General features: G+C 48.9%; 1 protein-coding gene across 1 annotated transcript in view; it reads left to right on the forward strand.

Annotated features, from left to right (window-relative positions):
* LOC144893542 (fibroblast growth factor 14-like) overlaps window positions 1-25411 on the forward strand; it is a 203370-nt gene that overhangs the window by 86806 nt on the left and 91153 nt on the right. Inside the window, exon 3 of the mRNA XM_078784036.1 lies at window positions 7596-7699. Within this exon, the coding sequence (XP_078640162.1) occupies window positions 7596-7699 (104 nt within the window). The remainder of the gene's footprint in view (window positions 1-7595; window positions 7700-25411) is intronic.

The following is a 25411-nucleotide window of genomic DNA, read 5'->3' on the forward strand; positions in this document are numbered from 1 at the left end:
GACGAGGCAGGACGAACAGGCATACAAAGCAGGAACGTGGCTAAGGCAGGAACATGAGCAGGCCAACCATTCCTCTCCAGCTCTCACCCTCTCTGGCACGATCCCAACTTTCCTTATCAATCTCCAATTGCCTCGAGAGCGCATAGAACACCTCTCCCCAAAACCCCTCCCCTCACTCTCTGGACAACACCGCCCCTCATGAGGTGATCCAGCTCCTATCCGGGGTGACAAAACAACTCTTCTCTCTCTCTCTCTCTCTCTCTCTCTCTCTCTCTCTCTCTCTCTCTCTCTCTCTCTCTCTCTCTCTCCTCTCTCTCTATCTCTCTCTCTCTCTCTATCTCTATCTCTATCTCTCTATCTCTCTATCTCTCTATCTCTCTGTCTCTCTGTCTCTCTCTCTCTCTCTCTCTCTCTCCCCCTTTCTCTCTCTCTCTCCCTCTCTCTCTCTCAATGTTTCGCTTAATTTAATTAAATGCTTAATTTGCTCTTGATGTGGTCATAGCTCTTGCATGAGCATTTCCTTTAAAATTGTTTGTGGTTTTGTTTGTGTCTTCACCTTTTGGTTTGAAAATTTTTATACTTGCTGGTTTCCTTTAAATATCCTTTGCTCCTTTTGGTGAATTCATGATCCTTACGAAATGTTTCTTTAAACTGGTTGCTTTGCTTACAACCGCTTTGTGGAATGGCTTGTATTTTTATAATAAAAGGGCACAAAAGTCTCTCTCTCTCTCTCTCTCTCTCTCTCTCTCTCTCTCTCTCTCTCTCTCTCTCTCTCTCTCTCTCTCTCTCTCTCTCTCTCTCTCTCTCTCTTTCTCTTTCTCTTTCTCTGTCGTTGGTGAGTCGTGCGTGGGTGTGGCAATCATGGCTGCTGTGTGTGAGGAGCTGTGAGTACTGTGCTGTGTTGGCGTCTTTCCCATCTTCCATTTCACTCCATTTGTGTCCTTGTAGGCCTACGTGTTTGTGAAGTTTTCCCCGTGTTTCCTTTCTTTGTTGAGACAGGAGAGAGAAAGAGAGCGCACATGGTAAGTGATTAGCAGGCCTGTTCAGGACCCCCTGGTTTGGGCCTGCTCTTCCATTTGCCGTGTTTATACGTTTAGCCTTTTCTTGGCTAAATACTTCACCCATATTATTACTTTTCCTTTTCCTCCACTTGCTAGTTTTGCTTGTGGCAGGTTTGTTTTTGTTTTTTCAATTTACTTCATTTGTTAATTTTACACTATGGCAAACGTACGTTTGCACAATAGTGTGTACGAGGCACTTACTCCAAAGAACGGGGTCATAGTTTGTCCGCCGGACGGAGTTAGTGTTGACGACGTTGTAATGGGTTTCGGAGAACAAATTGGGCTCGAAAACATTCTCGCAGCGTCGAAAATGAATCAACGTGTCGTGCTCTTCCTGTCCGAAGAGCGATACGTTGCTCAGACAGTCGAAACCGGCTTGTCTGTCGCACCGGATCTTTTTCTTACTGTGTGTCCTTTGGACACACCTGCCGTCAAAATTATTATTTCGAATTTACCACCTTTTTTTAAAAGCGAGGAGATTACCTGTGCTTTAAACCGTTTTGGGACGGTCGTGTCACGGATCTCAATGATCCCCTTACGTTTGCGTTCTGGCGCTTCGGTTAGACACATCATGTCTTTCCGGCGTCACTGTTATATTGTTTTAAAGAACAATGCACAATCGCTTAGTGCTGCTGTGACTTTGAAGCACAAAGATCGCAGCTACCAAATTTACATCGCTACTGAGGCAATGACGTGCTTTATTTGTGGCGAGCACGGACATTTAAAGAACGCTTGTCCGAAACCAAACATTCCCGGTGATGAATCTCAACGTGTGGAACCTAACCGGGAATCTCAACACCTGGAACCCAAACCAAGCACCAGTGGTACATCTAGAGTCGTGGAGCCCAAGCCAGACACGAGTGGCACATCTAGAGCGGAATGTACAGACGCCACCCATAATCAGCCCCGCAGTGCGAGTGCAGAACTAAAGGGACCTCAAGCGGATGACGAGGTTTTATCACCGTTCAATCTCGGAGAAACAAGCGCCCAAACGTCAATGGTCACGATGTAACGGTGAGCGTTCCGAAAAAACTGGCGGCGTCGGGCAAATTAAATGGCTCCCATTTGGAAGCAGCTGCCCCGTTTGCTGCCGTGGAAACGGAAAACAGATTTGCCGTGTTAGCTACGGAGGATAATAATAACGCTCCTGATAACGAGCAAGACAAACACGAGCACGAACAAGAAGGTGGTGTCGTGCCCCAAGAGGTACAAGGAGGTGATGTTGTGCCCCAAGAGGAACAAGGAGGTAGTGTCATGCCCAAAGAGGTACAAGGAGGTAGTGTTGTGCCCCAAGAGGTACAAGGAGGTAGCGTCGTGTTCCAAGAGGTAGCTGTGACTACCCCTGTGGTTGCCGATACTACAACCATGGACGTCAGCAATGAACCTGTTTTGGTCCCTCTCCCTGCTAAGGGTGAAGTGTCTGAGATGTCTGCGCCACAGACAACCCCGGACATGATGGAAGCAGAGAGTGTATGTTCTGTTTCGGAAATAGTTTTTCCCCTCCTGGCAGAAATGGAAATACCTGCTCCACCGGGGGAGCACGGTACTAATGTAGATCCCCAATTAAACTACGACTCTGATGGCGCGTCGTCGCTTGCCTCTGGTGGTAGCACCGAGGTCTGGAATGATCCAGGCTTATCCCAGGAACCGGAGAGTGGTCCGACTGTGCCCCCCCAGGAGATCCTAAAGTTTTTACATCACACCTTCCGTAAGAGAAATGTTAAAATTCAGGATTCCTTCCCTGATCTGCACAGTTTTATCATCTCCGCAAAGCGACTGCTCCTTCAGTCCGAGCAGTTTGGTTTGACTGAACCACAAATGTTTCGTCTCAGGAAATGGGTTCTGAAAGCAAGGAAGCACCTGCAGGCATATCATGACCCAATTGACTGATACCTTTCCCCAAATTCCACACTATGGCTTTTTCTATAGCCACTTTAAACATAAACGGAGGACGCTCGTATTTACGAAAAGCTGAAGTTAAGGAGCTTGTTTTGCAGAACCACATCGATATCTTACTCTTACAAGAAACCAGATGTAGTTCCTCCTGTATGAGTGAATGGGAAAGAATAATGAAAGGAAGGTGGTTTTTCAGTAGCTTAGAGTGTCCTCGGGCTGGGGTAGCCATTTATTTACATCCTTCTCTCTGTAATCTCATTGTTGATTTTAATGAAATAATTAAAGGGTACTTAATCTCTCTCACTTTCACCCTTAATGGTTTTAAACACACAATAGTGAACGTCTATGCACCCAGTGACAGCACGGATAGAATTGCTTTTTACACACAGTTAGAAACCTCCCTTGCACGTTTTGATTTTAATGGATTTGTTTGTTTAGGAGGGGATTTTAACTGTACGATGGACTCTACCATTGATCGCAATGGGAACGAGCTTCATCCAGCAAGTATTGTGCCTCTGACTAGGACTTTGACAACCTTCTCCCTTGTTGACATCTGGAGAACTCGAAATCCATCCACACGCCAGTATACATGGTGTCGGTGTTTAAATGGCCGTCTGTCCCTCGCAAGGTTAGACCGGTTTTATATTAATAGTGATTTTTTTAATATTGTGACCCATACTGCTATTGTCCCGAGTGGTTTCTCAGATCACCACATGGTTGTGTTTCGCACTTTCTCCCCGATTTGTAATCGTGGTGCTGTTTATTGGACATTCAATGTTAGTCTTCTGGAAGACAAATGTTTTATTGATGCTTTTAAAATCTTCTGGGAGACCTTACTCCTGCGGAAAGCTTCCTTCCCTCTCCTCGGACAGTGGTGGGACAATGCAAAAGTCCAGATAAAAATGTTTTGCCAGCAGTACGGGTCCTTTCATACCAAGAATGATGTTGCTCTTCAATCCCTGCTTACCAAGGAGATTCTAACTTTACAATCCAACCTCTCAGCTTCTAATGCTGAACGGACTAATCTTTTGTTGGCTAAGAAAAAGGCCATTCTTGCTGAATTGTGTGTAAAGCGAGCTAGAGGAGCTTTGGTCCGGCTCCGAATGGAAAATTTGTGTTTTCTCGATACCTCTTCCAAGTTCTTCTTTGGATTGGAAACCCGAACCAAACGAAGCCAGCAACTAACCTCGCTTCGGACAAAAGAAGGGAGAGTGACATACGATCAAAAATGTATCAGAGGTTCCGCCAAGGAATATTTCTCTGACTTGTACCGTGCCAAGAACATTGATCATGGAATGATTCTCTCTGGTTGCCTCTTTGCCCACCTTGTCCGAAATGGCACGCCAACAGTTGGATGTGGAAGTTACTTCGGAAGAACTTTTTTCCGCATTGCAAACTTTACCCACTGGCAAGGCGTCAGGCTTAGATGGGATCCCAATGGAACTCTACCGGGCCTTCTGGAACCTTTTGGGTCCTGAACTACTTGGTCTTTTAAACGACAGCTTGCGATCTGGCTCGCTACCCCTCAGTTGTCGCAGGGCTGTACTTGCCCTCATTCCCAAGAAAGGAGACCTTCAGAACTTGAAAAACTGGCGTCCAATCTCGTTACTTTGTACTGGCTATAAAATATTTGCCAAAGCTCTTGCAAACCGCCTCAAGCTGGTGATTGGGGAGATTGTACACCCCGACCAATCCTACTGCATTCCCAAAAGGACTATACATGATAGTATTTTTTATCGTTCGCGACATTATCGATTTTTGTACCATTGAACAAAGGAATGTTGGTTTGGTTTTCCTCGACCAGGAAAAAGCTTTTGATGCAATTGATCATTTTTATCTCTTTTCTGTTTTACGTGGCTTTGGTATCGGGGAAATTTTTATCTCTTACACTAAATTATTGTATAATAATACTTTTAGTTTGTTAAAAGTAAATAATATTTTATGCCAGCCATTCTCTGTTTGTAGAGGAATTCGCCAAGGGTGCCCCTTGTCTGGTCTTTTGTACTCCCTTTCAGTTGAGCCTCTGCTTATTCGATTGCGTGCGCGCCTTCTTGGTTTCGCCCCCCTTCCAGCAGTAAACCCGGTCAAGACAATTGCCTACGCAGATGACCTGTGCGTAATTGTTCGCTCTGATGAAGATGTTTCTTCCTTGGTTCACTGTGTCCAGGAGTTTAGCTCAGCAAGCTCTGCAAAAATCAACTGGCTCAAGAGCAATGCTCTCTACTTGGGTCCGCCAAGTGACGCCCCTCCTCCAACATTGCCCGGCCAGCTTGTGTGGGCACGAGATGGGATACACTATCTCGGGGTCTCTCTTGGCACTCCGGACTTCATCTCGAAGAACTGGGAAACACTCATAACTAAAACTGAGCAGCGGCTTCCAAAATGGAAAGGTTTACTGAATCAGCTCTCTTATCGGGGTCGCACCCTGATAATAAACAATCTTGCGGCATCAATGCTGTGGCATAAACTTAAGGCACTACAAGCCCCAGCTTTTATTCTTTAAAAACTCTCAAGTGTTTTCATTGACTTTTTTTTGGGGGGGTGCTAAGCCTGCCCGTTGCTGAAGGTGGACAGGGGTTGGTCGATGTCAACAGTAAGGTGATGGCTTTTCGCCTCCTCTCACTACGCCGGCTTTTGTACACGGATGTCCCGTGGAAAGCTTTTGCTCACTGCCTACTTAGGCAAGCCGGGAAACTTGGTTTTGACCAGCAACTCTTTCTCATCAACATCAAGAACATTGACTTAACTTTGGTCCCCCTATTCTACAGGAGCATGCTGGAAGCATGGCAGGCGATTCAATTTCAGCGTGATGCATGTGATTATTCCCTCCCAATGTTTTTAAATGAGCCAGTCTTTTTAAACCCAGTTTTTAAAGGGGTCTGTAGTGACCGATCTTTTATGCAAAAATTCATTGATATCGATTGCACTCAGGTCAAAAACTTTCGAGACCCTTTTCTCCACAAATGGAAGTCAGCAGCTGACGTTGCTGTGGCTACTGGTGTTCGTTCTATCAGAGTCATTGGGAGGATCTTCTCACTGATTTTACGCCTTTTTAAACAAACCGGGCTAAAATGGGACCCACTGGTGGAAGCCAACCCTCCTTTGTCACAATGCCCCTTTCCAAAACTTTTAATTTCTTTCCAAGGTCTTTTTCCTTTTAATACAATGGAGAAATCCTCTGTTTATTCCATGTGTGTTGGAATTCTTGTTCCCTGTAAACCGACAGAACCTCAAACACACTGGAGACCTCTGCTCCAAATTGGCGCTGCTGCAACAATCAAATGGCTCACCATGTATAGGGCACCCATTGTCAAACGCACTGGGGACCTGCAATGGCAACTGGCACATTATATTTTATCTTCAAACGTTTTATCTCACCGCATATGCCCTGACAACTCGGAAATGTGTCCCTTCTGTGATGTCCCTGAAACTGTTTTTCATGCTTTTATTGAATGTACGAGGTTGGCTCCTCTTTTTTCAGTTTTATCACGTGTGATTGAAGGGCTAGGCTTGGTTTTCACACATTGTGTTTTTATATTTGGCTTTAATATTTCTTACCGGTGTAAAGAAGAATGTATTTTAGCCAACTATCTGTTTGCGGAGGCAAAACTTGCTATTTATTTATCAAGAAAGCACAAAATGCAAACCATTCGCGCACTACTTTTATCTGATGATGATGTTTTTATGATTTTCAAAGGTCTAGTTATGTCTCGTTTACATCTGGAGCTTGAATTCATTGAATGTACGCTCTTCTCACAGCGATGGTGCATGAAGGAATCCCTTTGTAGCTTGGTTGATGGTGTCCTCCAAGTTCATTTGTAAATTCTAGTCCTTGCCCTCATGTAACCCCATCCTTATTTATATGAAATGTGTCGTATGACTTTTCATCATGTACACTGACTTCCCAGTAATAAAGAGGAACGAAATGTCTCTCTCTCTCTCTCTCTCTCTCTCTCTCTCTCTCTCTCTCTCTCTCTCTCTCTCTCTCTCTCTCTCTCTCTCTCTCTATCTCTATCTCTATCTCTCTCTCTCTCCTTCTCTCTCTAGGGCCACACCCAATCCCCACCTGGTAATGAGGCAGGAGGCTGCACGTACATTTCCCTACTTTAAACCCAAACGAATTATTACCACGCACCACCCTATGTATGGTGCACATTTAAACAAGACAATTCTTCAGCTAACATTTCCCTGCTTATTACATCGAGATGGCTAACTACCCGAGCATGGACCATATTATAAGCTAACTGTTATAAAGTGATATCTACCCATCCTCAGAAACGTAGCAGTATTAGTTATCCATGTACTATCTAACTTAGCTGCAGAAAGATACTCCGGCTTAAGGTATGTGACGAGGGTTTTGCTCCTGTGAAATGAAAAAGGTTGGATTCAATCCTTCAATCCTTCAATCCTTCAATCTCTGTGAAGGTATATTCAACACTGAAAAATGACAAATCAACATAATATAATGAACTTCATGGTGGATTAGAAAAGGAAGTAAAATGACGATTTTAGTAACTTAATTATCGCAAAGTCTCAATGGTTCCAACCAGCTTTCATCAGAGTAAGGACAAGTGTTTTCATATTGTTTTTGCTTCTGGTACCTAGTTTGAATAACTGGTCTCTTTTGCCTCCTCACAGCTCTCTTCAACCTTATTCCTGTCGGTTTACGGGTGGTTGCCATTCAAGGTGCAAAGTCAGGCCTGTACATTGGAATGAACAACAATGGCTTCCTTTATACATCGGTCAGTCTCTTTGTATTATTTCAACTCCTATAAACGCTCTGTAAATGACTGTCTAAGCTGACTTTTCTTGAGCATATCTCTTTTGCCGGTGCTGCCCAGCGAACAGGCCCAAGTGTTGCAGTTTTATCCAAAATCGTTTCTCAGTCATGTCACCAAAAAGGTGAAAAATATGCTAGGACATACTTTTCTCCCAAGTATCTCATCCGGGATTCTACATGAGTATGATCGCCCAAAAGATAACCGGGATCAATATCATCACTCTGAAAGACGTGGTGTTCGTGTGAAGATCTATTGGTGCTTCTTTCAGATAATAGGTCTATTGGTGCTTCTTTAACACAACTTTGTGCCTGTACCCTGGTGATGCCCTGACTCGTAGTAGAAAAGCAATGACAAACCACCGAGCCTATTCATTTCAAAAAGATTGCTTCCGCAGCACCCAGTCTCCAATCAGGATGATTGCGTCTTGTTTTTTTAATGGCGTATTGTTACAGAAGAATGTTTTTTTAACAGTTTCCTTTTAAACTTTTACTTTGTACCCAAATCAGGAAATCTCCTCTGCTCCACTGACCATTGTGTGTACTTGATGTTACCTGAATTAATAGTAACTAGCCGAAACCCGTGGAACATCCACGGAAGGGAGGATGTGGTGTATGGATAGAGTGTACCATTATGGATGGCATAGGGGATTTGCTTGTCCAGGTAAGAGTTGGGAAAAAAATGAGAATGAAGAGTGCGTATATGAACAACGATTGCCAACACCGGCACAAATGCATGCTCTGGATTGTCCACTCAGTGGACGGCTTGCTTTCGCCTTCGCCTGTCCAATCAGCGGACGGCTTGCTTTGCCTTCGCCCAGCAGACGCCAATACGATGGTGTCGTAAGATGGCGTCGTATCGGCAGTTAATCGGATGCTTTTGGGCCCCAACGTCGGCTAATTCAGATTTTTCGAGTATGGCGGTACGTGATAAACAAAGAGCGCGGTTCGTAGATCCTAAATCCATTAGTGCCGTGGGCATCGGGTCACTGGTTGCGGCGTAAAAGGGATAACAAAGTCGAGTCCTTACGCTATTATTATATAGATATTGAAATTGTATTTTTCTCAAACAGAAGTAATCTTTTTTTTTCAGGAAACTAAATCAAAAATTTCAATTACGAGTGGTTGTATTTACATTTTACGTTTATAATTACTGTGCTTTGATATCACTGTATTTCCCACAATTTGGAAAGGCATCTTGGATACTATACATTTTCAAGTTAGCCATTGCCTTTCTTTAGTACTTGTCACATTCAAGACTTTGTTGTGCTCAGAAATCAATGCTCAACAATGCCACCCTTAAGACCTAATATCGTAGTGATTTCTCTGACTACAAAGCATGGCTAGGGGACTTAGGCCTGAGGATATTTGTCAGTAAAGGATGGAACATTCAAGTCTGCAGCTCCTAATTTGGTGTGACATCGGTTTAGTAGTACTTTGTACAAGTTGTTGCTTGACTTTGCTTTACCTTTTTCTCTATGAATAATGGATGATTCCAACTATCCTAAGCTTTTTTGGAATACATATTTATATTGTAATGGGATCGGGTCTGCTCCGAAGGGATTCACACCCAGTTTCTCTGGAGTTATACTCTGCAGAATAGCCTTGAGCATGGAGGTGAATATTGTGTGTCTGAAACAAGCATTCGGGTCCTGTGGGCTGGTGTGTTTGTGCTTGTTCGATCATGTTCTTTGGCCTTTGGGCTGAAGTGCATGTGGACACCACTTTCACAAGCTTTGTTGGACTGTGTACTTTCGCTGAATTGCATGTCCTTGTTTTTGTTACAATGTACGAATTTTTACATTTTGTTTTTACTGAAAAAGATGATTCCCGAGGAGGTCATTGAGCCAGAAACACGCCCATGGATCGATTTCTCTTCCCAAAGGGTGGACTGGCATTGCTTCAAAAGGTTGGCCGACTGATACTGTGGGTAGCACTGCCACAGCCAACACACTAATTGTTTATTTGCAGTGGGCGGTTCTTTGTCTTTCACAGACTACAACTAAAAGCCGAAAGTAGCTATTTTAATAATAATAACAATCATAGGTTTATTTCAAATCAACTTCCATTGCGGCCAAAGGCCGAATTTAAGGGAAGCTTTACAATCATTAATTGTACAAATAAAACAACATAGAAATACAAAAATAATAAAAATAAAAATATCTTATTTCCCAGTTGAAAAATTCCTCATAAGCTGTCATGGATGCTAAAATAAGGTGGATGTATGGCAGGCACCCCTTATTGGTTAGAATCCTTGCCGCAAATGCTGGCATGGCACAAGGGATCACGGTCACCATTTCAGTAGAGAGGTACTATTTTTTGTATATATTGAAGTGTGGTGCTGCGCACACACAACCTGCTTGCCAAAGAGGTAGGCCACAACGCGTTTGTTAAAACAAAAGAGTCTTTATTTCGAAAGCTCGAACTGCAGCACTGAGCGGGCTCGAGCTTAGAGCCCGCATATATGTGCCGAGGCCACGCCTAGTCCCCGGGCGTGGCCGATCGGTCGAAGGGCGGGGCATGTGCCATCGGTCCCTGCCTGGGCGCTCGCGCCACCCACTGGTGCACGGAATTATTGCCCCTTGTGCCCGCCACACACACCCCCCCAGAATTCCTGCGCACCTGAAGGGTGAGTTTGCGGGGAAGCCGGATGACCCGGCCGAAACACCCCCTGGCGATGGGTGCAGGGCTGGGGGGTAGCGGGCCGGCGGGGCTGAGGGGTGCCGGGGATCCGACCGTCGGGGGGCGGCCTCGATGCGGAGGCAGAGTTGCTGGGGGGGTGCCGGGGTCCGACCGCCGGGGGGCGGCCTGGACGCGGAGGCAGCGCTGCCGGCGGGGGGTGGTCCGGATCGAGGTGGGCCGGCTTGAGGAGGTCCACGGAAATGCGATCCGGGACACCGCCGATGTCGACCGTGAAAAATTTGTCACCGGTCTCCAGCACATGGAAGGGCCCGTCGTACAGGGGCCGTAGCGGTGCCCGGTGGGCGTCGTGCCGGATGAACACGTACTTTGCCGTGCGAAGCTCCGGGGTGACATGGGAAGGTGGGCAACCGTGGTGTGCCGTTGGCACTGGGGCGAACCTCCGGGCGGTCTCCTGAAGGGCGGAGCGCTGTTGCGCCGCGGACCAAGGAGCCGTGGAGTCGGGGATAAATTCACCCGGTACCCGCAGTGGTTGCCCGAAGACCAGCTCCGCCGAGGACGCGCGCAGGTCATCCTTGGGCGCCGTCCTGAGGCCCAGCAGGACCCAGGGGAGCCTGTCGACCCAGCCGACGTCGCGGAGGCTGGCCCGGAACGCGGCCTTCATGGAGCGATGAAAGCGCTCGCACAGGCCATTGGCCTGGGGGTGGTAGGCCGTGGTGTGGTGTAGTTTCACACCGAGCCCTTGCGCCACTCAGGCCATTGGCTGGCGCCCAGAGCTCCGAGGTGAACTGGGGGCCGCGGTCAGACGAGATGTCCGAGGGGGCACTGAACTGGGCAACCCAAGTGGCGATAAAGGCTTGTACCACCTCAGCTGCAGACGTCGCCGCCAATGGGACGGCCTCCGGCCACCGCGTGGTGCGGTCGGCCATGGTGAGGAGGTGGGTGAACCCTCGCGAGGGGAGCAGAGGTCCCACCAAGTCGACGTGCACGTGGTCGAACCGCCGCTCGGGTACCGTAAACGGGGCCAACGGTGCCTGGGTGTGGCGGTGGACCTTTGCGCGCTGGCACGCGAGGCACATCCTGGCCCAGTCGCGGACGTCCTTCCTGAGGCCATGCCAGACGAACTTCGCCGCGACGAGTTTCTGGGATGCCTTCGCGCCAGGGTGGGACAGGCCGTGGATGGCGTCGAACACTGGGCGCTGCCAGCCAGCGGGCACGATGGAGCGAGGCCGGCCGAGGGAGATGTCGCATAGGAGGGCCGTGCCCGCGGCGTCGAACGGCACCTCGGTGATGCGGAGGCCCGTGACGGCGGTCCGCAAGGCCTAGACGCCGGGGTCGGCGGTCTGGGCCTCCGCCATCCGGACATAGTCGACCCCGAGGTGGACCGCGTGCACGACGGACCGGGAAAGGCAATCCGCCACCGGGTTGTCCTTACCTGCCACGTGACGGATGTCCGTCGTGTACTTGGACACGGCAGAGAGGTGGCGCTGCTGCCATGCCGACCATGGCTCGGCGACCTTGACCATCGCGAACACAAGGGGCTTGTGGTCAACGAAGGCCATGAACGGGCGGCGCTCCAGCAGGTGGCGGAAGTGTCGGACCGCCAGGTGGAGCCAGAGCAGCTCGCGGTCGAAGGTGCTGTACCGGCGTTCGTGCGGGCAAAGCTGCCGGCTAAAAAACGCCAGCGGTTGCCAAGCACCACGCACCATTTGCTCGTGCACCGCGCCCACCGTGTAGTCCGACGCGTCGGTGGTGAGGGCGATCAGTGCATCGGGCGCCGGGTGCGCCAGCATTGTGGCGTCGGCCAGAGCCAGCTTTGCGCCCGCCACGCTGCGGCCATCGGCTCCGACCATGCGATGTCACCTTTGCCCGGCTTGCCCCGAAGGGCCTCGTGCAAGGGGCGGAGGAGCCGGGCGACGTGGGGCACAAAGCGGTGGTAAAAGTTTACCATGCCCAGGAACTCCTGGAGCCCCTTGATCGTGCGGGGCTGCGGGAAATCCCTGACCGCCTCCACCTTGGCCGGTAAAGGGACGGCCCCGTGCTCGGTGATGCGGTGCCCCAAGAAGTCGATGGTGGCGACGCCGAAACGGCACTTGGCAGGGTTGATGATTAGGCCATGCTGGCCCAGGCGTTCGAAAAGCGTGCGGAGGTGGAGCAGGTGCTCCTTCCGGGACGCGCTCGTGACTAGGATGTCGTCCAGGTACACAAACAGGAAAGGTAAGTCGCGCAAGACGCTATCCATAAGCCGCTGGAACGCCTGGGCCGCATTCTTCAACCTGAAGGGCATCCTTAGGAATTCGAAGAGGCCGAAAGGGGTGATGACGGCCGTCTTCGGGACGTCGTCCGGTTGGACGGGGACCTGATGGTAGCCCCGGATGAGGTCCACCTTAGAAAACACGGTCGTGTTGGCCAACCGGGCGGAAAAGTCCTGAATGTGTGGGACCGGGTAGCGGTCGGGGGTGGTGGCATCATTGAGCCGGCGGTAGTCCCCGCACGGCCGCCATCCCCCGCCGGGCTTCGGCACAATGTGCAGCGGAGAAGCCCAAGCGCTGTTGGAGCGCGGTACGATCCCCAGCCGCTCCAGCATGGCGAACTCCGTTTTCGCCACGCAGAGCTTCGTGGGCTCGAGTCGGCGTGCCCGGGCATAGACCGGCGGCCCGACCGTGGGGATGTGGTGCTCCACCCCATGTTTAACGGCCACCGCTGAGAAGGTGGGCCGCGTGAGGGCCGGGAAACTGGCGAGGAGGCGGGTAAAGTCGTCCGCTGCCGGAAGCATGCAAACTAAACTCGCCGGGACGGAACCGTCCAGCAAGCCGCTTGGCAAGCCGCTCAGTGAGCCGCTCAACGAGCCGCTCAGCGAACAAGCGAGCGAGCTAAAGGTTTCGGCCTGGATGAGCCATCTGCGCTTCATGTCGACCAACAACCCATTCGCACATAGGAAGTCCGCACCAAGCAATGCCATTGGCACGCTGGCGGTCAAGAACGACTATTGAAAGCGCTGCCCGCCGAACCGCAGGGAGAGGCAGCGCTTCCCGAACGTGCGGATGGGTGTACCGTTGGCGGCAAGCAACGCGGGGCCCCGGCCCGCGGTTCGCTTGTCGGACGTGGAGGCGGGGATGACGCTTACCTGCGCTCCTGTATCGCAGAGGAAACGGCACCCGGACAAGGTGTCCATGATGAATAGGAGGCTGCCGGAATGGCAGATGCTCAGGGCCGCTAACGAGCGCCGGCCCGGTCGTTTCCGGACTTGTCAAACGAGCATGGCGGGCGACACATCCTAGCCTTGTGGCCGAACCTGGCGTGGAAATAGCAACAGGCTTGCGGCGGCGGGGGCGGCGGCGGCCGCGGTGTTCTCAGCAGTGGTGGTGGTGGGCAGGGCGCGGCAGCGGCCACGAGGGATGCTGTAGCCTCTGCCCCGGGATCCACGGCGGCAGCACCGTAACTCGACCGCGTGTCGCAAGCCGCGAAAAACTTGTCGGCCTCTACGGCCAGGGCGCGGGGTTCCCTTATTTTGGAACCGGCCAGCGCGAGGCGTACCTGTAGAGGTAGCTGGCGTAGGAAAAGCGCCCGGAATAAGAAATCCGGGGCTTGGTCACCCAGCAGCGACAGCATAAAATCCATCCGCACGGATGGTCGTGTGTCGCCGAGTTCGGAAAGGTCCAGGAGGCGGTCGGCCCGTTCGATCTCCGTGAGGCCGAACTTGGCGATGAGGAGACGTTTGAGCGCCTCGTACTTGTGGTCGACCAGCGGGTGCCGCAGGATGGACACGACTCGGGTGGCAGTGCCGGGCCCGAGGGCGGCGACCACGTGGTAGTAACGGGTCTCGTCCGCCGTTATGCCCCGAAGCTGAAATTGCGCTTCGGCCTGCACGAACCACACGTCGGCCTGTGCTTCCCAAAACTCTGGGAGTTTTACTGCGACGGCGTTGGTGGCCATGGCGCGTTCGGTGGTCAGCAACGGCTGAACCAATCGGGGTCACCAGTGAAGTGTGGTGCTGCGCACACACAACTTGCTTGCCAAAGAGGTAGGCCACAACGCGTTTGTTAAAACAAAAGAGTCTTTATTTCGAAAGCTCAAACTGCAGCACTGAGCGGGCTCGAGCTTACAGCCCGCATATATGTGCCGAGGCCACGCCTAGTCCCCGGGTGTGGCCGATCGGTCGAAGGGCGGGGCATGTGCCATCGGGGACCGCCTGGGCGCTCGCGCCACCCACTGGTGCGCGGAATTATTGCCCCTTGTGCCCGCCACAATATGTATATATATATTGTGGTTGCGATATTCGGACCAGTGTCGTGATCCCAATCCTGATGAACCAATGTTACAGTTGATTGCCGGATGGACTCGAGGTCAATCCTCCACCAGCATGATCACCAATTTAGCGATGGACCGTTAAAAGAGACCATATGCTGTCCGGCGGGAAAGCCGAATAGAACTTTATTTCGGTTTTCGGTGTAAAGAAAGCTCGAAGGAGAATCTGATGTTGTGACAGAATTCCACCTTTATCAGGATATGTTGGGCCGAGCACAAGGAACCCTATCAGGATTTGAAAACCCACACTCAGGGTTGATGGCGCCATTTTCGATCGGCCGTGCTTTTTAACCATGCCGAGGTTATGATAATCCAATGTTGAATCAAGTACCGAGCCAAACACAGAGGTGATGCAATGGGTGTTTATTTAACAAGGGCAGGGAAGATGGGTTGAGATAGAGGAGGTATTTCCCGACAGTATTTCACAATGAATGTACAGTACTGTACAAATTTTATTTTTTTTATTTTTTTGTATACTGAATCGAGGCTCGTGAAAGAGCTAACATTTACTTCACAAACAAATCAACCAGACAAACAAAATATATAAAAAGAGGGAGCGGAAGACAAGATGGGCGGAGAAGGGGAAGCACACAAACACAACATTTGAGAGCAGGGAGATGTGTGGGAGGGAGAGGGCTTGGGGGGAGGAGGCGTGGGTAGGGGGGGGGGGGAGTGGGAGAAGTATAAAACACAAGGACACCAAGGACTTCCAGGGCAGAAGTTGGTATTTCAAAAAAGTGGAATTGGGGTGAAATTAGCGGGGGTAGAAAAGATCAAGGTTTTGGATGGGGGAAGATAAGAGATGGTCGTGAACAGCTGTTTTAAAGACCTGGAGGGTGGAGTGGGATTGAAGAGAGTGAGGGAGTTTGTTCCAGAGGCAGGAGAAAAGAGGAATGAAGGAGTGAAGGTGAGCAGAGAGTCTTGATTTTGGCAGTTTAACCATAAGAGGGTTGCAGGCAGATCTTTTGCGACCTGTAGGAATATTTGCGGGACAGAGCCCAGAGAGAGCTGGGGGGGGCAAGGCCAGAGAGGAGTCGGTAGAAGACGGAAAGACCACCAACCTGCCTGCAGTGAGTGAGTGAGAGGCCCTTGGAGTTATCTTCATCACTGGAGATTCCATTGATTCTGAATACTTTGGTTTCAACAGCGTGAAGACGAGCTAGGTGTGAGGCAGGAGCACCAGCCCAGAGGCGAGAGCAGTATTCCATTGAGCTGCGGATGACAGCCTTGTATGTGGTGAGGAGCTCAGGTGTGCCAAGGAAGGACTTCGCATGATGGAGGATGCCCAGTCGGCGACTGGCTTTGGAGGCCAGATTTGAAATGTGGTTTTCCCAGGAAAGATCATGGCAGATAGTGAGACCCAAAAGCTTGAGTGACAGAACTTCTTGGAGAGGATTATTCAGAAAGTGGATGGGAGGGTTGTCCAGTCGGTCTTTTCAGAGAGACATCGTAAGAGTGTGAGATTTGTCAGGATTGAAAGACATGTTCCACTTGTTTGCCCAGTCTGTGATTTTGTCCAGGTCTGCAGAGAGTGAGGAGGCTGCAGACTGCCGATCTGAGGGATGAAGAATGGAGCGACAGAGAGTAGAGTCATCAGCAAAGAGATAGAGGGGATTTTCAAGAGAGTCAGAGAGATCATTGATGAAGACCAGAAAAAGCACAGGGCCCAGAACACTGCCTTGGGGAACTCCAGCCTGAACAGGAAGAGGAGATGAGAGAAACCCATTCAGGGCCACACGTTGACTACAACTAGAGAGGAAGTCCGCCAGCCTTGCGTGGAGATTTCCATGGATACCAAAAGAGGAGAGTTTGGTGAGCAGAGCGGGGTGCCAGACCGTATCGAAGGCACGTGATATGTCAAGGGAGACAGCTCTAATTTCCTGTTTGGCATTGAGGATCTCCATCCATTGTCGAGAAAGCAGAAGCAGCATGTCCATAGTAGAGTGACCAGGTCTGAAACCAAATTGATGATCAGAGATCGAGCCATTGGAGAAGAGGAAAGATTTCATATCTGAAGCAATGATGGATTCCATGACTTTGCTGATAATTGGGAGAAGGCTGATTGGTCTGTAGTTGCTGGGATCTGTTTTTGCACCTTTTTTGTGCAAAGCGGTGATGTTGGCAGATTTCCAAGCAGATGGTGGATGACCTTGAGCAAAAGAGAGGGTGAAGAGAACAGAGAGAGGGAGTGAAAGAGCAGAAGAACAGGATTTTAGGACCCGTGGGCTGATGCCGTCAGGTCCAGTTGCAACATCAGATTCGAGGGTTGACAGAAACTTTTCCACCTTGTCAGGAGGAAAGGACACAGAGTCCAGGAGCAGCTGGGTACGACTGGGTATGGTGGATACAGAGAGGGATGGGTTTGGGACACAAGATTTAGAGGCAAACACAGAGTTGAGGCATTCAGCTTTTTCACGTGTGGAGTCAGCCGTGTGGCCATTTGAGGTGAGGGAGGGGATGGAGGGGGAACAAACACCAGAAACAGATTTGACCAGACGCCACCAGGATTTGGAAGAGGGAGACAGATAAGAGAGTTCGGTCCTGAGAACGGAGAGATATTGTTTCCTGGCTCTCGTGAGGGTGGACACACACTTGTTTCGGGCTTTGTGAAAGGAAATGAGATTTCCTTCCGTTGGATTTGCTTTCCAGGAGATGAAAGCAAGTTGTTTCTGGGCAATAGCCTCACCACAAGATTCCGTGTACCATGGACGGGAGGAAGGGTATGACAACTGAAGACGAAATGGGATAAATCTGTGCATGAAAGAGAGCAATTTACTTTGGAAGAATTCCCAGGATGAGTTGATGTCAGAGGCGGTAGAGATGGGAGACCAGTCCAGATGATTGATGGCTGCTTGAAGACCGTGCCAGTTGGCCTGAGTGAAATGCCAGACTCGTCGATGCTGAGGAGGCTCTCTGAGAATGGTCAGAGAGATGTCCATTTTAACAAGCACATGATCAGATGAGCCGATTGGAGCAGAAGAAGAGCAGCAGACATTTTCAGGGAAGTTAGTCACAACCAAGTCCAGAAGTGAAGATGCTCCGTTGACTGAGATCCGGGTCGGGAAATTGACAGCTTGTGTCAGTCCCAGTGAGTCACAGAAGTCCTTTGCTGAAGAGCCATGGCTGGTGAGAGAGGTACCCACACCCAGCCAACTGGCATGGTGACAATTGAAATCACTACATATGAGGAAGAGAGAGTTGGGATGGGTAGATAGAAGTTGGTCCATATTATCAGACAGCGAGATGTAGATGGAGTCATCACTGTTTGGTGGACGGTACAACACACATATGAACAAGAGGTGGGAGCGAAGGGGAAGCCGTAGCCAAAGGTATTCCTGGGGGTGAGGTGGAGAGAGGGCAGTGCAGGACGAGTGAGGAAGAGAGTTTTTTTTATAAAGATAGCAACCCCACCTCCAGGACGAGGCTCAGGTCTATCATACCGGAGGAGGGAGTAACCTGGGAGAGGTACCAAGGAATCAGAGACATCATGAAGGAGGAAAGTTTCTGTTAAGCAGATCACGTCTGGTTTGTCAGAAGCAACCTGGATGGAGAGATCAGTCAAGTTTGAGCGAAGGCCCCGGATGTTTGAGGTCCATACTGTTAAAGAAGAGGAAGGGGGAGCATCGGACACAGAACAGGGGGGGGGGGAGCGGTAGGGTAAGATGCGGAAGAGGAGGAAGAGGTAGGGAGAGCTGTTGAAGGTGTGTCAGAGATTTCAGAATAGCTTGGAGAAAGGGAAGAATGGGGCGGACAAAAGGTTTGATGGTGATTGGGTGAGGCGCAGTGAGGTGTTATTTGAGGAGGGGGAAGAGTGAGGCAGAAGGTTGAGGGAGATGAAGGTGAAAGTTGGTAGGGGGAAGAAGCGGGGAGGACGCTTTGAGGAGGAGGGGTGAGAGGGGAGTCTAGGAGGGGAGGAGCGAGGGAGAGTCTCGGAGGGGAGGGGTGTGGGGGGAGTTTAGGAGGGAAGGGACAAGGGGGGAGATTTGAAAGGGATGGGTGATGGGGAAGATTTGGAGGGGAGGGGCAAGGGGGAAGATTTGAAAGAGATGGGTGATGGGGAAGTTTTGGAGGGGAGGGGTGATGGGGAAATTTTGGAGGGAAGGGGTGATGGGGAAGATTTGGAGGGGAGGGGCAAGGGGGAAGATTTGAAAGGGATGGGTGATGGGGAAGATTTGGAGGGGAGGGGCAAGGGGGAATATTTGAAAGAGATGGGTGATGGGGAAGATTTGGAGGGGAGGGGCAAGGGGGTAGATTTGGAGGGGAGGGGTGAGATTGGATTTTGAAAAGTGTACGATTAATGGGAAACGAACATTTATTGCAAAATGAGTTTCTTGAGACCTTCGAGTCAAAAATACGTTTGAGGATGCTGAAGGATGGGTGGAGTGCTGGAGAGTTTCGGGAATGTATGAAAGAGGCACTGTCAGAGATGGAATTTTTTTTTGGAATAATAATAATAATAATAATGCATTTATTTTATATAGCGCTTTTCAGGAAGCCCAAAGACGCTTTGACAGAGTGCAAAACATAATGCATCGCAAAACATAAAAACAATTGCAAAAAAAGAAGAATCAATAGGGAAATATTCAAAGCACAAAGGAGGGAGAAGGAGAGGAGATAGTCAGGGGTTAGATGCTGTGGGTTAAATGTTGAATGCAGTGTTGAACAGGTGGGTCTTGAGTGATGTTTTGAATGTGGTGAGTGAGGAGGAGTCTCTGATGGTGTGAGGTAGCGAGTTCCAGAGGGTGGGAGCAGCGATGGAGAAGGCCCTGTCCCCCCAGGATCTAAATTTGGTCCGGATGGGGGGGGGTCAGGAGGTTGGTACCAGCAGAGCGGAGGTTGCGGGTGGGAGTGTGTCTGGAGAGGAGGTCAGCCAGGTAGGATGGGGCCAGGTTATGGAGGGCTTTGTAGGTCAAGAGGAGGATTTTGTACTGGATTCTCTGGGAGATGGGGAGCCAGTGAAGCTTGTAAAGGACGGGGGTGATGTGGTCACGGGTCCGGGAATGGGTGAGTAGACGGGCAGCGGAGTTCTGAATGTATTGGAGTTTATTGGTGATTGTTGAGGGAGAACCATAAAGGAGGCTATTGCAGTAGTCCAGACAGGAAGTGATGAAGGCGTGGATGAGGGTTTCTGCAGCCACGGAGGAGAGGGATGGACGGAGACGGGCGATGTTTTTCAGGTGAAAGAAGGCTGTCTTTGTGATCTGTTTAGTGTATTTGTCGAAGGAGAGGGTTTGGTCAAAGATGATGCCAAGATTCCGGATGTGAGGGGAGGTGGATACTGGGAAACCGTCGATGTTGAGGGCAAAGTTATGGGTGGACTTGGTGAGCGTTTTTGGGCCAATGATGATTATTTCAGATTTATCACAGTTAAGTTTGAGGAAGTTGATTTGAAGCCAGGATTTTATTTCAGTGATGCAGTTTGTCAGGATAGAGTGGGTGGCGGTGGAGATGGAGTTGGTGGAGATGAAAAGCTGGATGTCATCGGCGAAGCAGTGGAATTGGAGACCATGACGGCGGATTAAGTGACCGAGGGGGGACAGGTAAAGGATGAAGAGGAGGGGGCCAAGAACTGAACCTTGGGGGACACCTTGGGGGAGGGGAGCAGTGGGGGATTTGCAGTTATTGATGGAGATGAACTGACGTCTGTCAGAGAGGTATGATTTAATCCAAGAGAGGGCAGTGCCGGTAATGTTAAAGGTGGTTTCAAGTCGGGTGAGGAGGATGGTGTGATCGATGGTGTCAAAGGCGGCGCTGAGGTCGAGGAGGATGAGAATGTTGAGGTTGCCAGCGTCAGAGGAGAGGAGAAGGTCGTTGGTGATTTTGAATAGATTTGGTGAGCAAGTCGAAAGCATCCTTTTATAGAAGAAGAAGAAAAAGGTGGTATAGTATACGACAGAATACAGTTCTTCAGGGGACAGTTTAAACATTTTTTAACAACGTGATCACGTGATCACGAACAACGTGGTCGAAGAACGAACGAACAAATAAGAACGAACAAACAGATAAGAACAGAGAAGGAAATTTTTTTTTTTTTTTTTTTTTTTGAGTTGAGATTTTAAAACAAGGAAGTATGGGGTGAAAAGACTGGGAAAAACAGAGACTGAAAGTAATTGCAGCGCAATCGAAGAACCGCTGAGACAAAAACAAAGCCTCAAGCCAAGGTCGGACACGGTAGCCTACTAGTACTACACTAGGCCTCAGAATACGCGACACGAACTAACTGACAATTCTGTACACAACTATGAAAAACCAACACCGAGAATCCTATTAAAGACACACCAAATAGGTACACACCGAAAGAAAGATACAGTTTCGACAAAAACACAATTGTGAAAAATTACTTAACTTCGAAAGCGTGCGCGCATGGACAGCTTTGAAGAGACGTGACCTCCAATCTTCGATTCAATACAATAACAATTCAATGCAATAAAAAGTCCCCACGTCCACGATAGCTCGAATGGCTTAGCCGTTACCTTAACAGTTCGCATGACAATTACTTGGACAGATTGAGAGATTCACAAGACGATGAAAAGATGGTCAGTGAGCCTGGCAAAGAGTCTGGTGGCAGTTTGGTTCCAGTCCCAGAGGATGGCTGATTGATCATTCTGTGTCGATGAAAGAAAAAGGGACGCAGCTTGTTTGGCGAGGTGCGACACAATTGCCCTCTCCGCAGGTTCTGCGCAGCCATCAGCACCAGGAAGAAAACAAAACTCCTCCTCCGATTCCAAGAAGTTTATTTTTGATGATTCCAGGAAACTATCCTGTCAGTGTCTGCCTTTTTAATCACCTCTCTCTCTCTCTCTCTGTCTCTCTCTCTCTCTCTCTCTCTCTCTCTGTCTCTCTGTCTCTCTGTCTCTCTCTCTGTCTCTCTCTGTCTCTCTCTGTCTCTCTCTGTCTCTCTCTGCCTCTCTCTGTCTCTCTCTGTCTCTCTGTCTCTCTCTGTCTCTCTCTGTCTCTCTCTGTCTCCTTGCTCATTAGTGCTCGTACACCAACAACTGCTATCTTGGCGCCGGTACATAATGGCACAATTAGAGGCAACCCTGCATGACAGTCACCTCATGGACAAGTGGTGCTATCTATGTGCCAAGTTGACAGAGGATATGTTGCAAATACTCACAGCTATCAACAAAATCACTCTTGAATTTCGAATCAAGATCAATTCTGACTTTCTTTATCAAGTTGAACGATTTCAAGTAACATTTAATGTTTCCTAGTTGCGATGTTGCTTTTAAGACGTTTCACCAAGGGACGTGTTGGTGCGCAGATCCAAAATTACTGCAATTATGTACATAATGACTGCAATGACTGGGAATGTCTGCAAATCTCACCAAGGCTGAGATGTTCTGCCATCGATGAGTGATGTTTTGATGAGGAAAAATAGAGACCAAAGAGATTTTTCTGGCAGTTTCTAGCCAAATAATGTTTGCTATTTGAAACGACGGCAAATAAGGACAGGAGCAAAGCATAGTACTAATGTGTGCAATATACTTGGGATATGGAGGAAATAAGAATGACAAAAAGTCAGAAGGCGAGTCCTCTGAGCATATATGCGAGCCCGTTACAACAACAACAACAACAACAACAACAACAACAACAACAACAGGCATTTTAAGGCCATCTTCCCTGCGAGAGTGGGGGTTAGCCTTGCGGTCCCCATGACATTCTTCTCCATTTTCCCCTATTTTCTGCATCTCCCCTTGTTAACCCCCTTGCCTGCATTTCTTCTTCCACCACCTTGACCCAAGTCTTCCTCGGTCTTCCCCGTCCTCTACTTCCTTCTACATTCATTTCCATCACTCTTCTCAACCAGTCACTTTAATCCTTCCTCAACACATGATCAAACCATCTCAACCTGTTTTTCTTCACAGCATCAATCACAGGCTCTATTCCCATCATCTTTCGCAATTCATCATTTGTCTTCCTCTCTCTCAATGATACTCCACACATCCACCGAACCATTCGCATTTCCACCCTTTCCAGCCTTTGTTGCGCAGGACCATTACCCATGTCTCACTCCCATAAATCATAACACTTCTCACACATGCAGCATACACCTTTCCCTTCAGCTTCAACGACACTCCCCTCCTCGTCAGCACGCCACTCAGTTACCGAAATTTCCCACCACTTCTCCTGATCTCCCTGTCATTGTCCCTACATTCCATGTCCCAAACCTCAGAAACCGATCTCCAAGTGGGGCATCAGATGTTTTGTCGTCATAAATGGAGTGATTTCCACCCTTGCTTCAATCGGGTTCCCCACCTTGATTTTTGACGAGAGGGGGTGAGGACCCCCACGGGGTACTTCGGGCTGTACCCTGCCCATATGTAGTTGTAATTGTCATGGTTCCCTTTTTGAGGCAATGTTTTATGACCGGAGGCTCTTCCCGACGCCAACCCTTTTAGTCGCCTCTTACAACACGCACGGATACGGTGTACCCATTCTAAACCGGGGTATACACCGGGTCGAGCCCGTTAATACACCCCAAATCCACCTCTTTCAATCACCGACTTCATTCCTGAAATTTTAGTTTTCATTTGTTTTATAACATGTAACCCCCCCCCCCCCCCCCCCCATACCCCCAGCCCTCACCCTTCCACAGATCTACTGATGTCCCCGTCCTCTACTGTTGTTGTGCTCGCTTGCTTTCCTCTCTCTCCCCCTCTTGTCTCCCGCTCCCTTTATAATATGTTTTAGGTGTTTCTGTTTATGTTTTGTGTTTAATGTGTTAGCTCTTATACGAGCCTCGACTTTGTACACAAAATATAATTATATATATATATATATATATATTAGGGTGGTGCTCAAAATAATTTTTTTTAAATATTTACTGGGACATGGCTTTATGTTGTTCCTTTTGTTCCAAAATGAAAAGACACCAAATATGAAAGCAATCTGATTTTATTTAGGGGTGCCACATCAGCCTTCAAACTAAAGGTGTCTACAAAACTTTTCTATATATGGATCGAAAGCAAAACCAGAAGTTTGTTTTATGAAAATCCACCCTCCACTCACTTTCTTTGTATTCTAGCAAACACAAGTTACAATAGCTGCACAAATAGCACTATATTGCGATGAAAACTCAAATTCAATGATAACAATCCAAATGTTCAGTTCATAAAATGAAGAGACACCATATCACATAATATAAAAAAACCCAAATATAATGAGAAATGTAACTCCTATTTCTGGGCCTGTTTCACCACTGTTGCCTTCTTGGCATTGGGGTACATCTTCCTGTGAGCAGCAACAACTTGGAGCAGAGCTTGCTTTTGCTCTTCATCCTTTGTAAGGAGCTTATTGTAGTCTTGTATCAATGCGACACCCCTTTCTGCCCTGTCGTTCACCACGACTAAGCCACTGGCGGCTTTCTTTGCTTCCTGAAAGCTGGTTTCTTGCTCCCATGAACCAGGATCCTTATCCATCCAATCAGTTGGGGTCCCTAGGATGCTGAAGAAATGCTTGGTGTGTTTTGTTATGAGGCCAGCGATTGACAGGGCGGTTCCTCGTTTGATAGCTGGTCTCTTTGGAGAGGGGTTTTCACCGTCATTTTTCAATGCTTCAATCATATTGATCTTGCTTTCTTTGTCAATTCTGGTGTCAAAGAATGCAAATACCACTAGTACTGGGCTCATGTACCACGTGTGGCGGCCAAGTGCCTTTAAGGCTGCCTGAGCCATCTTCTGATTGATTTGTTCAAACTTTTCCAACTTCTTGAAGAGGTTAATGTCATTCAGGGGAGCCTCAATAGCTTGTGGAGCCCGAAACCAAGCCTGTACATACACAAGGCAGACAAAAATGTTGAAGGCTCGGAGTTCTCTCGCCTCTCGAAGTGTCAAGTGGAACTCTGACCGAAACATGAACACCTGTAGTGAATATAGTGCTTTTGCTATCCATCTGGCTCTGTGCATTGCTCCTGGAGCCATGATCCGGATTCCACAAGGTGGGATTCCTCCCATGTAGATGACAGTCAGTTCTAGGAGTTCACGATAATCATCTCGTGGCTGCTGATCTGTCAAACACACAAGAACGTTTTTGCTTCCAACACAGTGTCTACAGATCCCATTGAAGCCTTCCTCTCTGAGAATTGATCGTGAAGAAACTTCCTGTCCTCGGGGTTGGTGATTATGGCCTCCGAATCTGCATGCCTAAGATCAAACGTCTTCTCCAAGGAGGCCTTGAAGGATGCTTCCTTTTTCTCTTGGGTCGCACCACCCCGCTTTGCACCTTTTTTGAGGCTCCTCCATTCTTCATATAGCCTCTCCAAACGATGGATGCAGTGCTGCTTCGTCGTTGTAGGTAGGTGAGCTTTTTCCCAGAACTTCACAACCTCTTCAATGGTGAGGGTTGCACTCTCCCGGGCAGTGCGATTCTCCTTCTTCAGGTGATGGAAAAACAGGACAAGAGATTGATGCACAGTCGGGAGCTTGGCACCTTTGATGGCATCTCCAGAAGTGGACCCAATGAGATACACATTATCCTGAGCCCGAGTTTGCAATGAAACACTGGTACTAGCACATGCCATATCTGCAAAATAAGCAAGAATGTGGGTAAAATCCTGTTAATTCTTACTCCACAGGGTCACTCTCTACAAAAGAGCCACAGTCAATAAGTTAGGCCTACATATTACACACTAAAAAAGCGTACCCCTGACCCCGGGAACCTGTACAAAACATGCATGAAAATTGCCCAGATAGTGATCATAGGAAGTCTCAAAACTGTATGTATAATA

This window comes from Myxine glutinosa, chromosome 1 (genome assembly GCF_964187855.1).
Source record: "Myxine glutinosa chromosome 1, kmMyxGlut1.1, whole genome shotgun sequence".
Lineage (NCBI taxonomy): Eukaryota > Metazoa > Chordata > Myxini > Myxiniformes > Myxinidae > Myxine > Myxine glutinosa.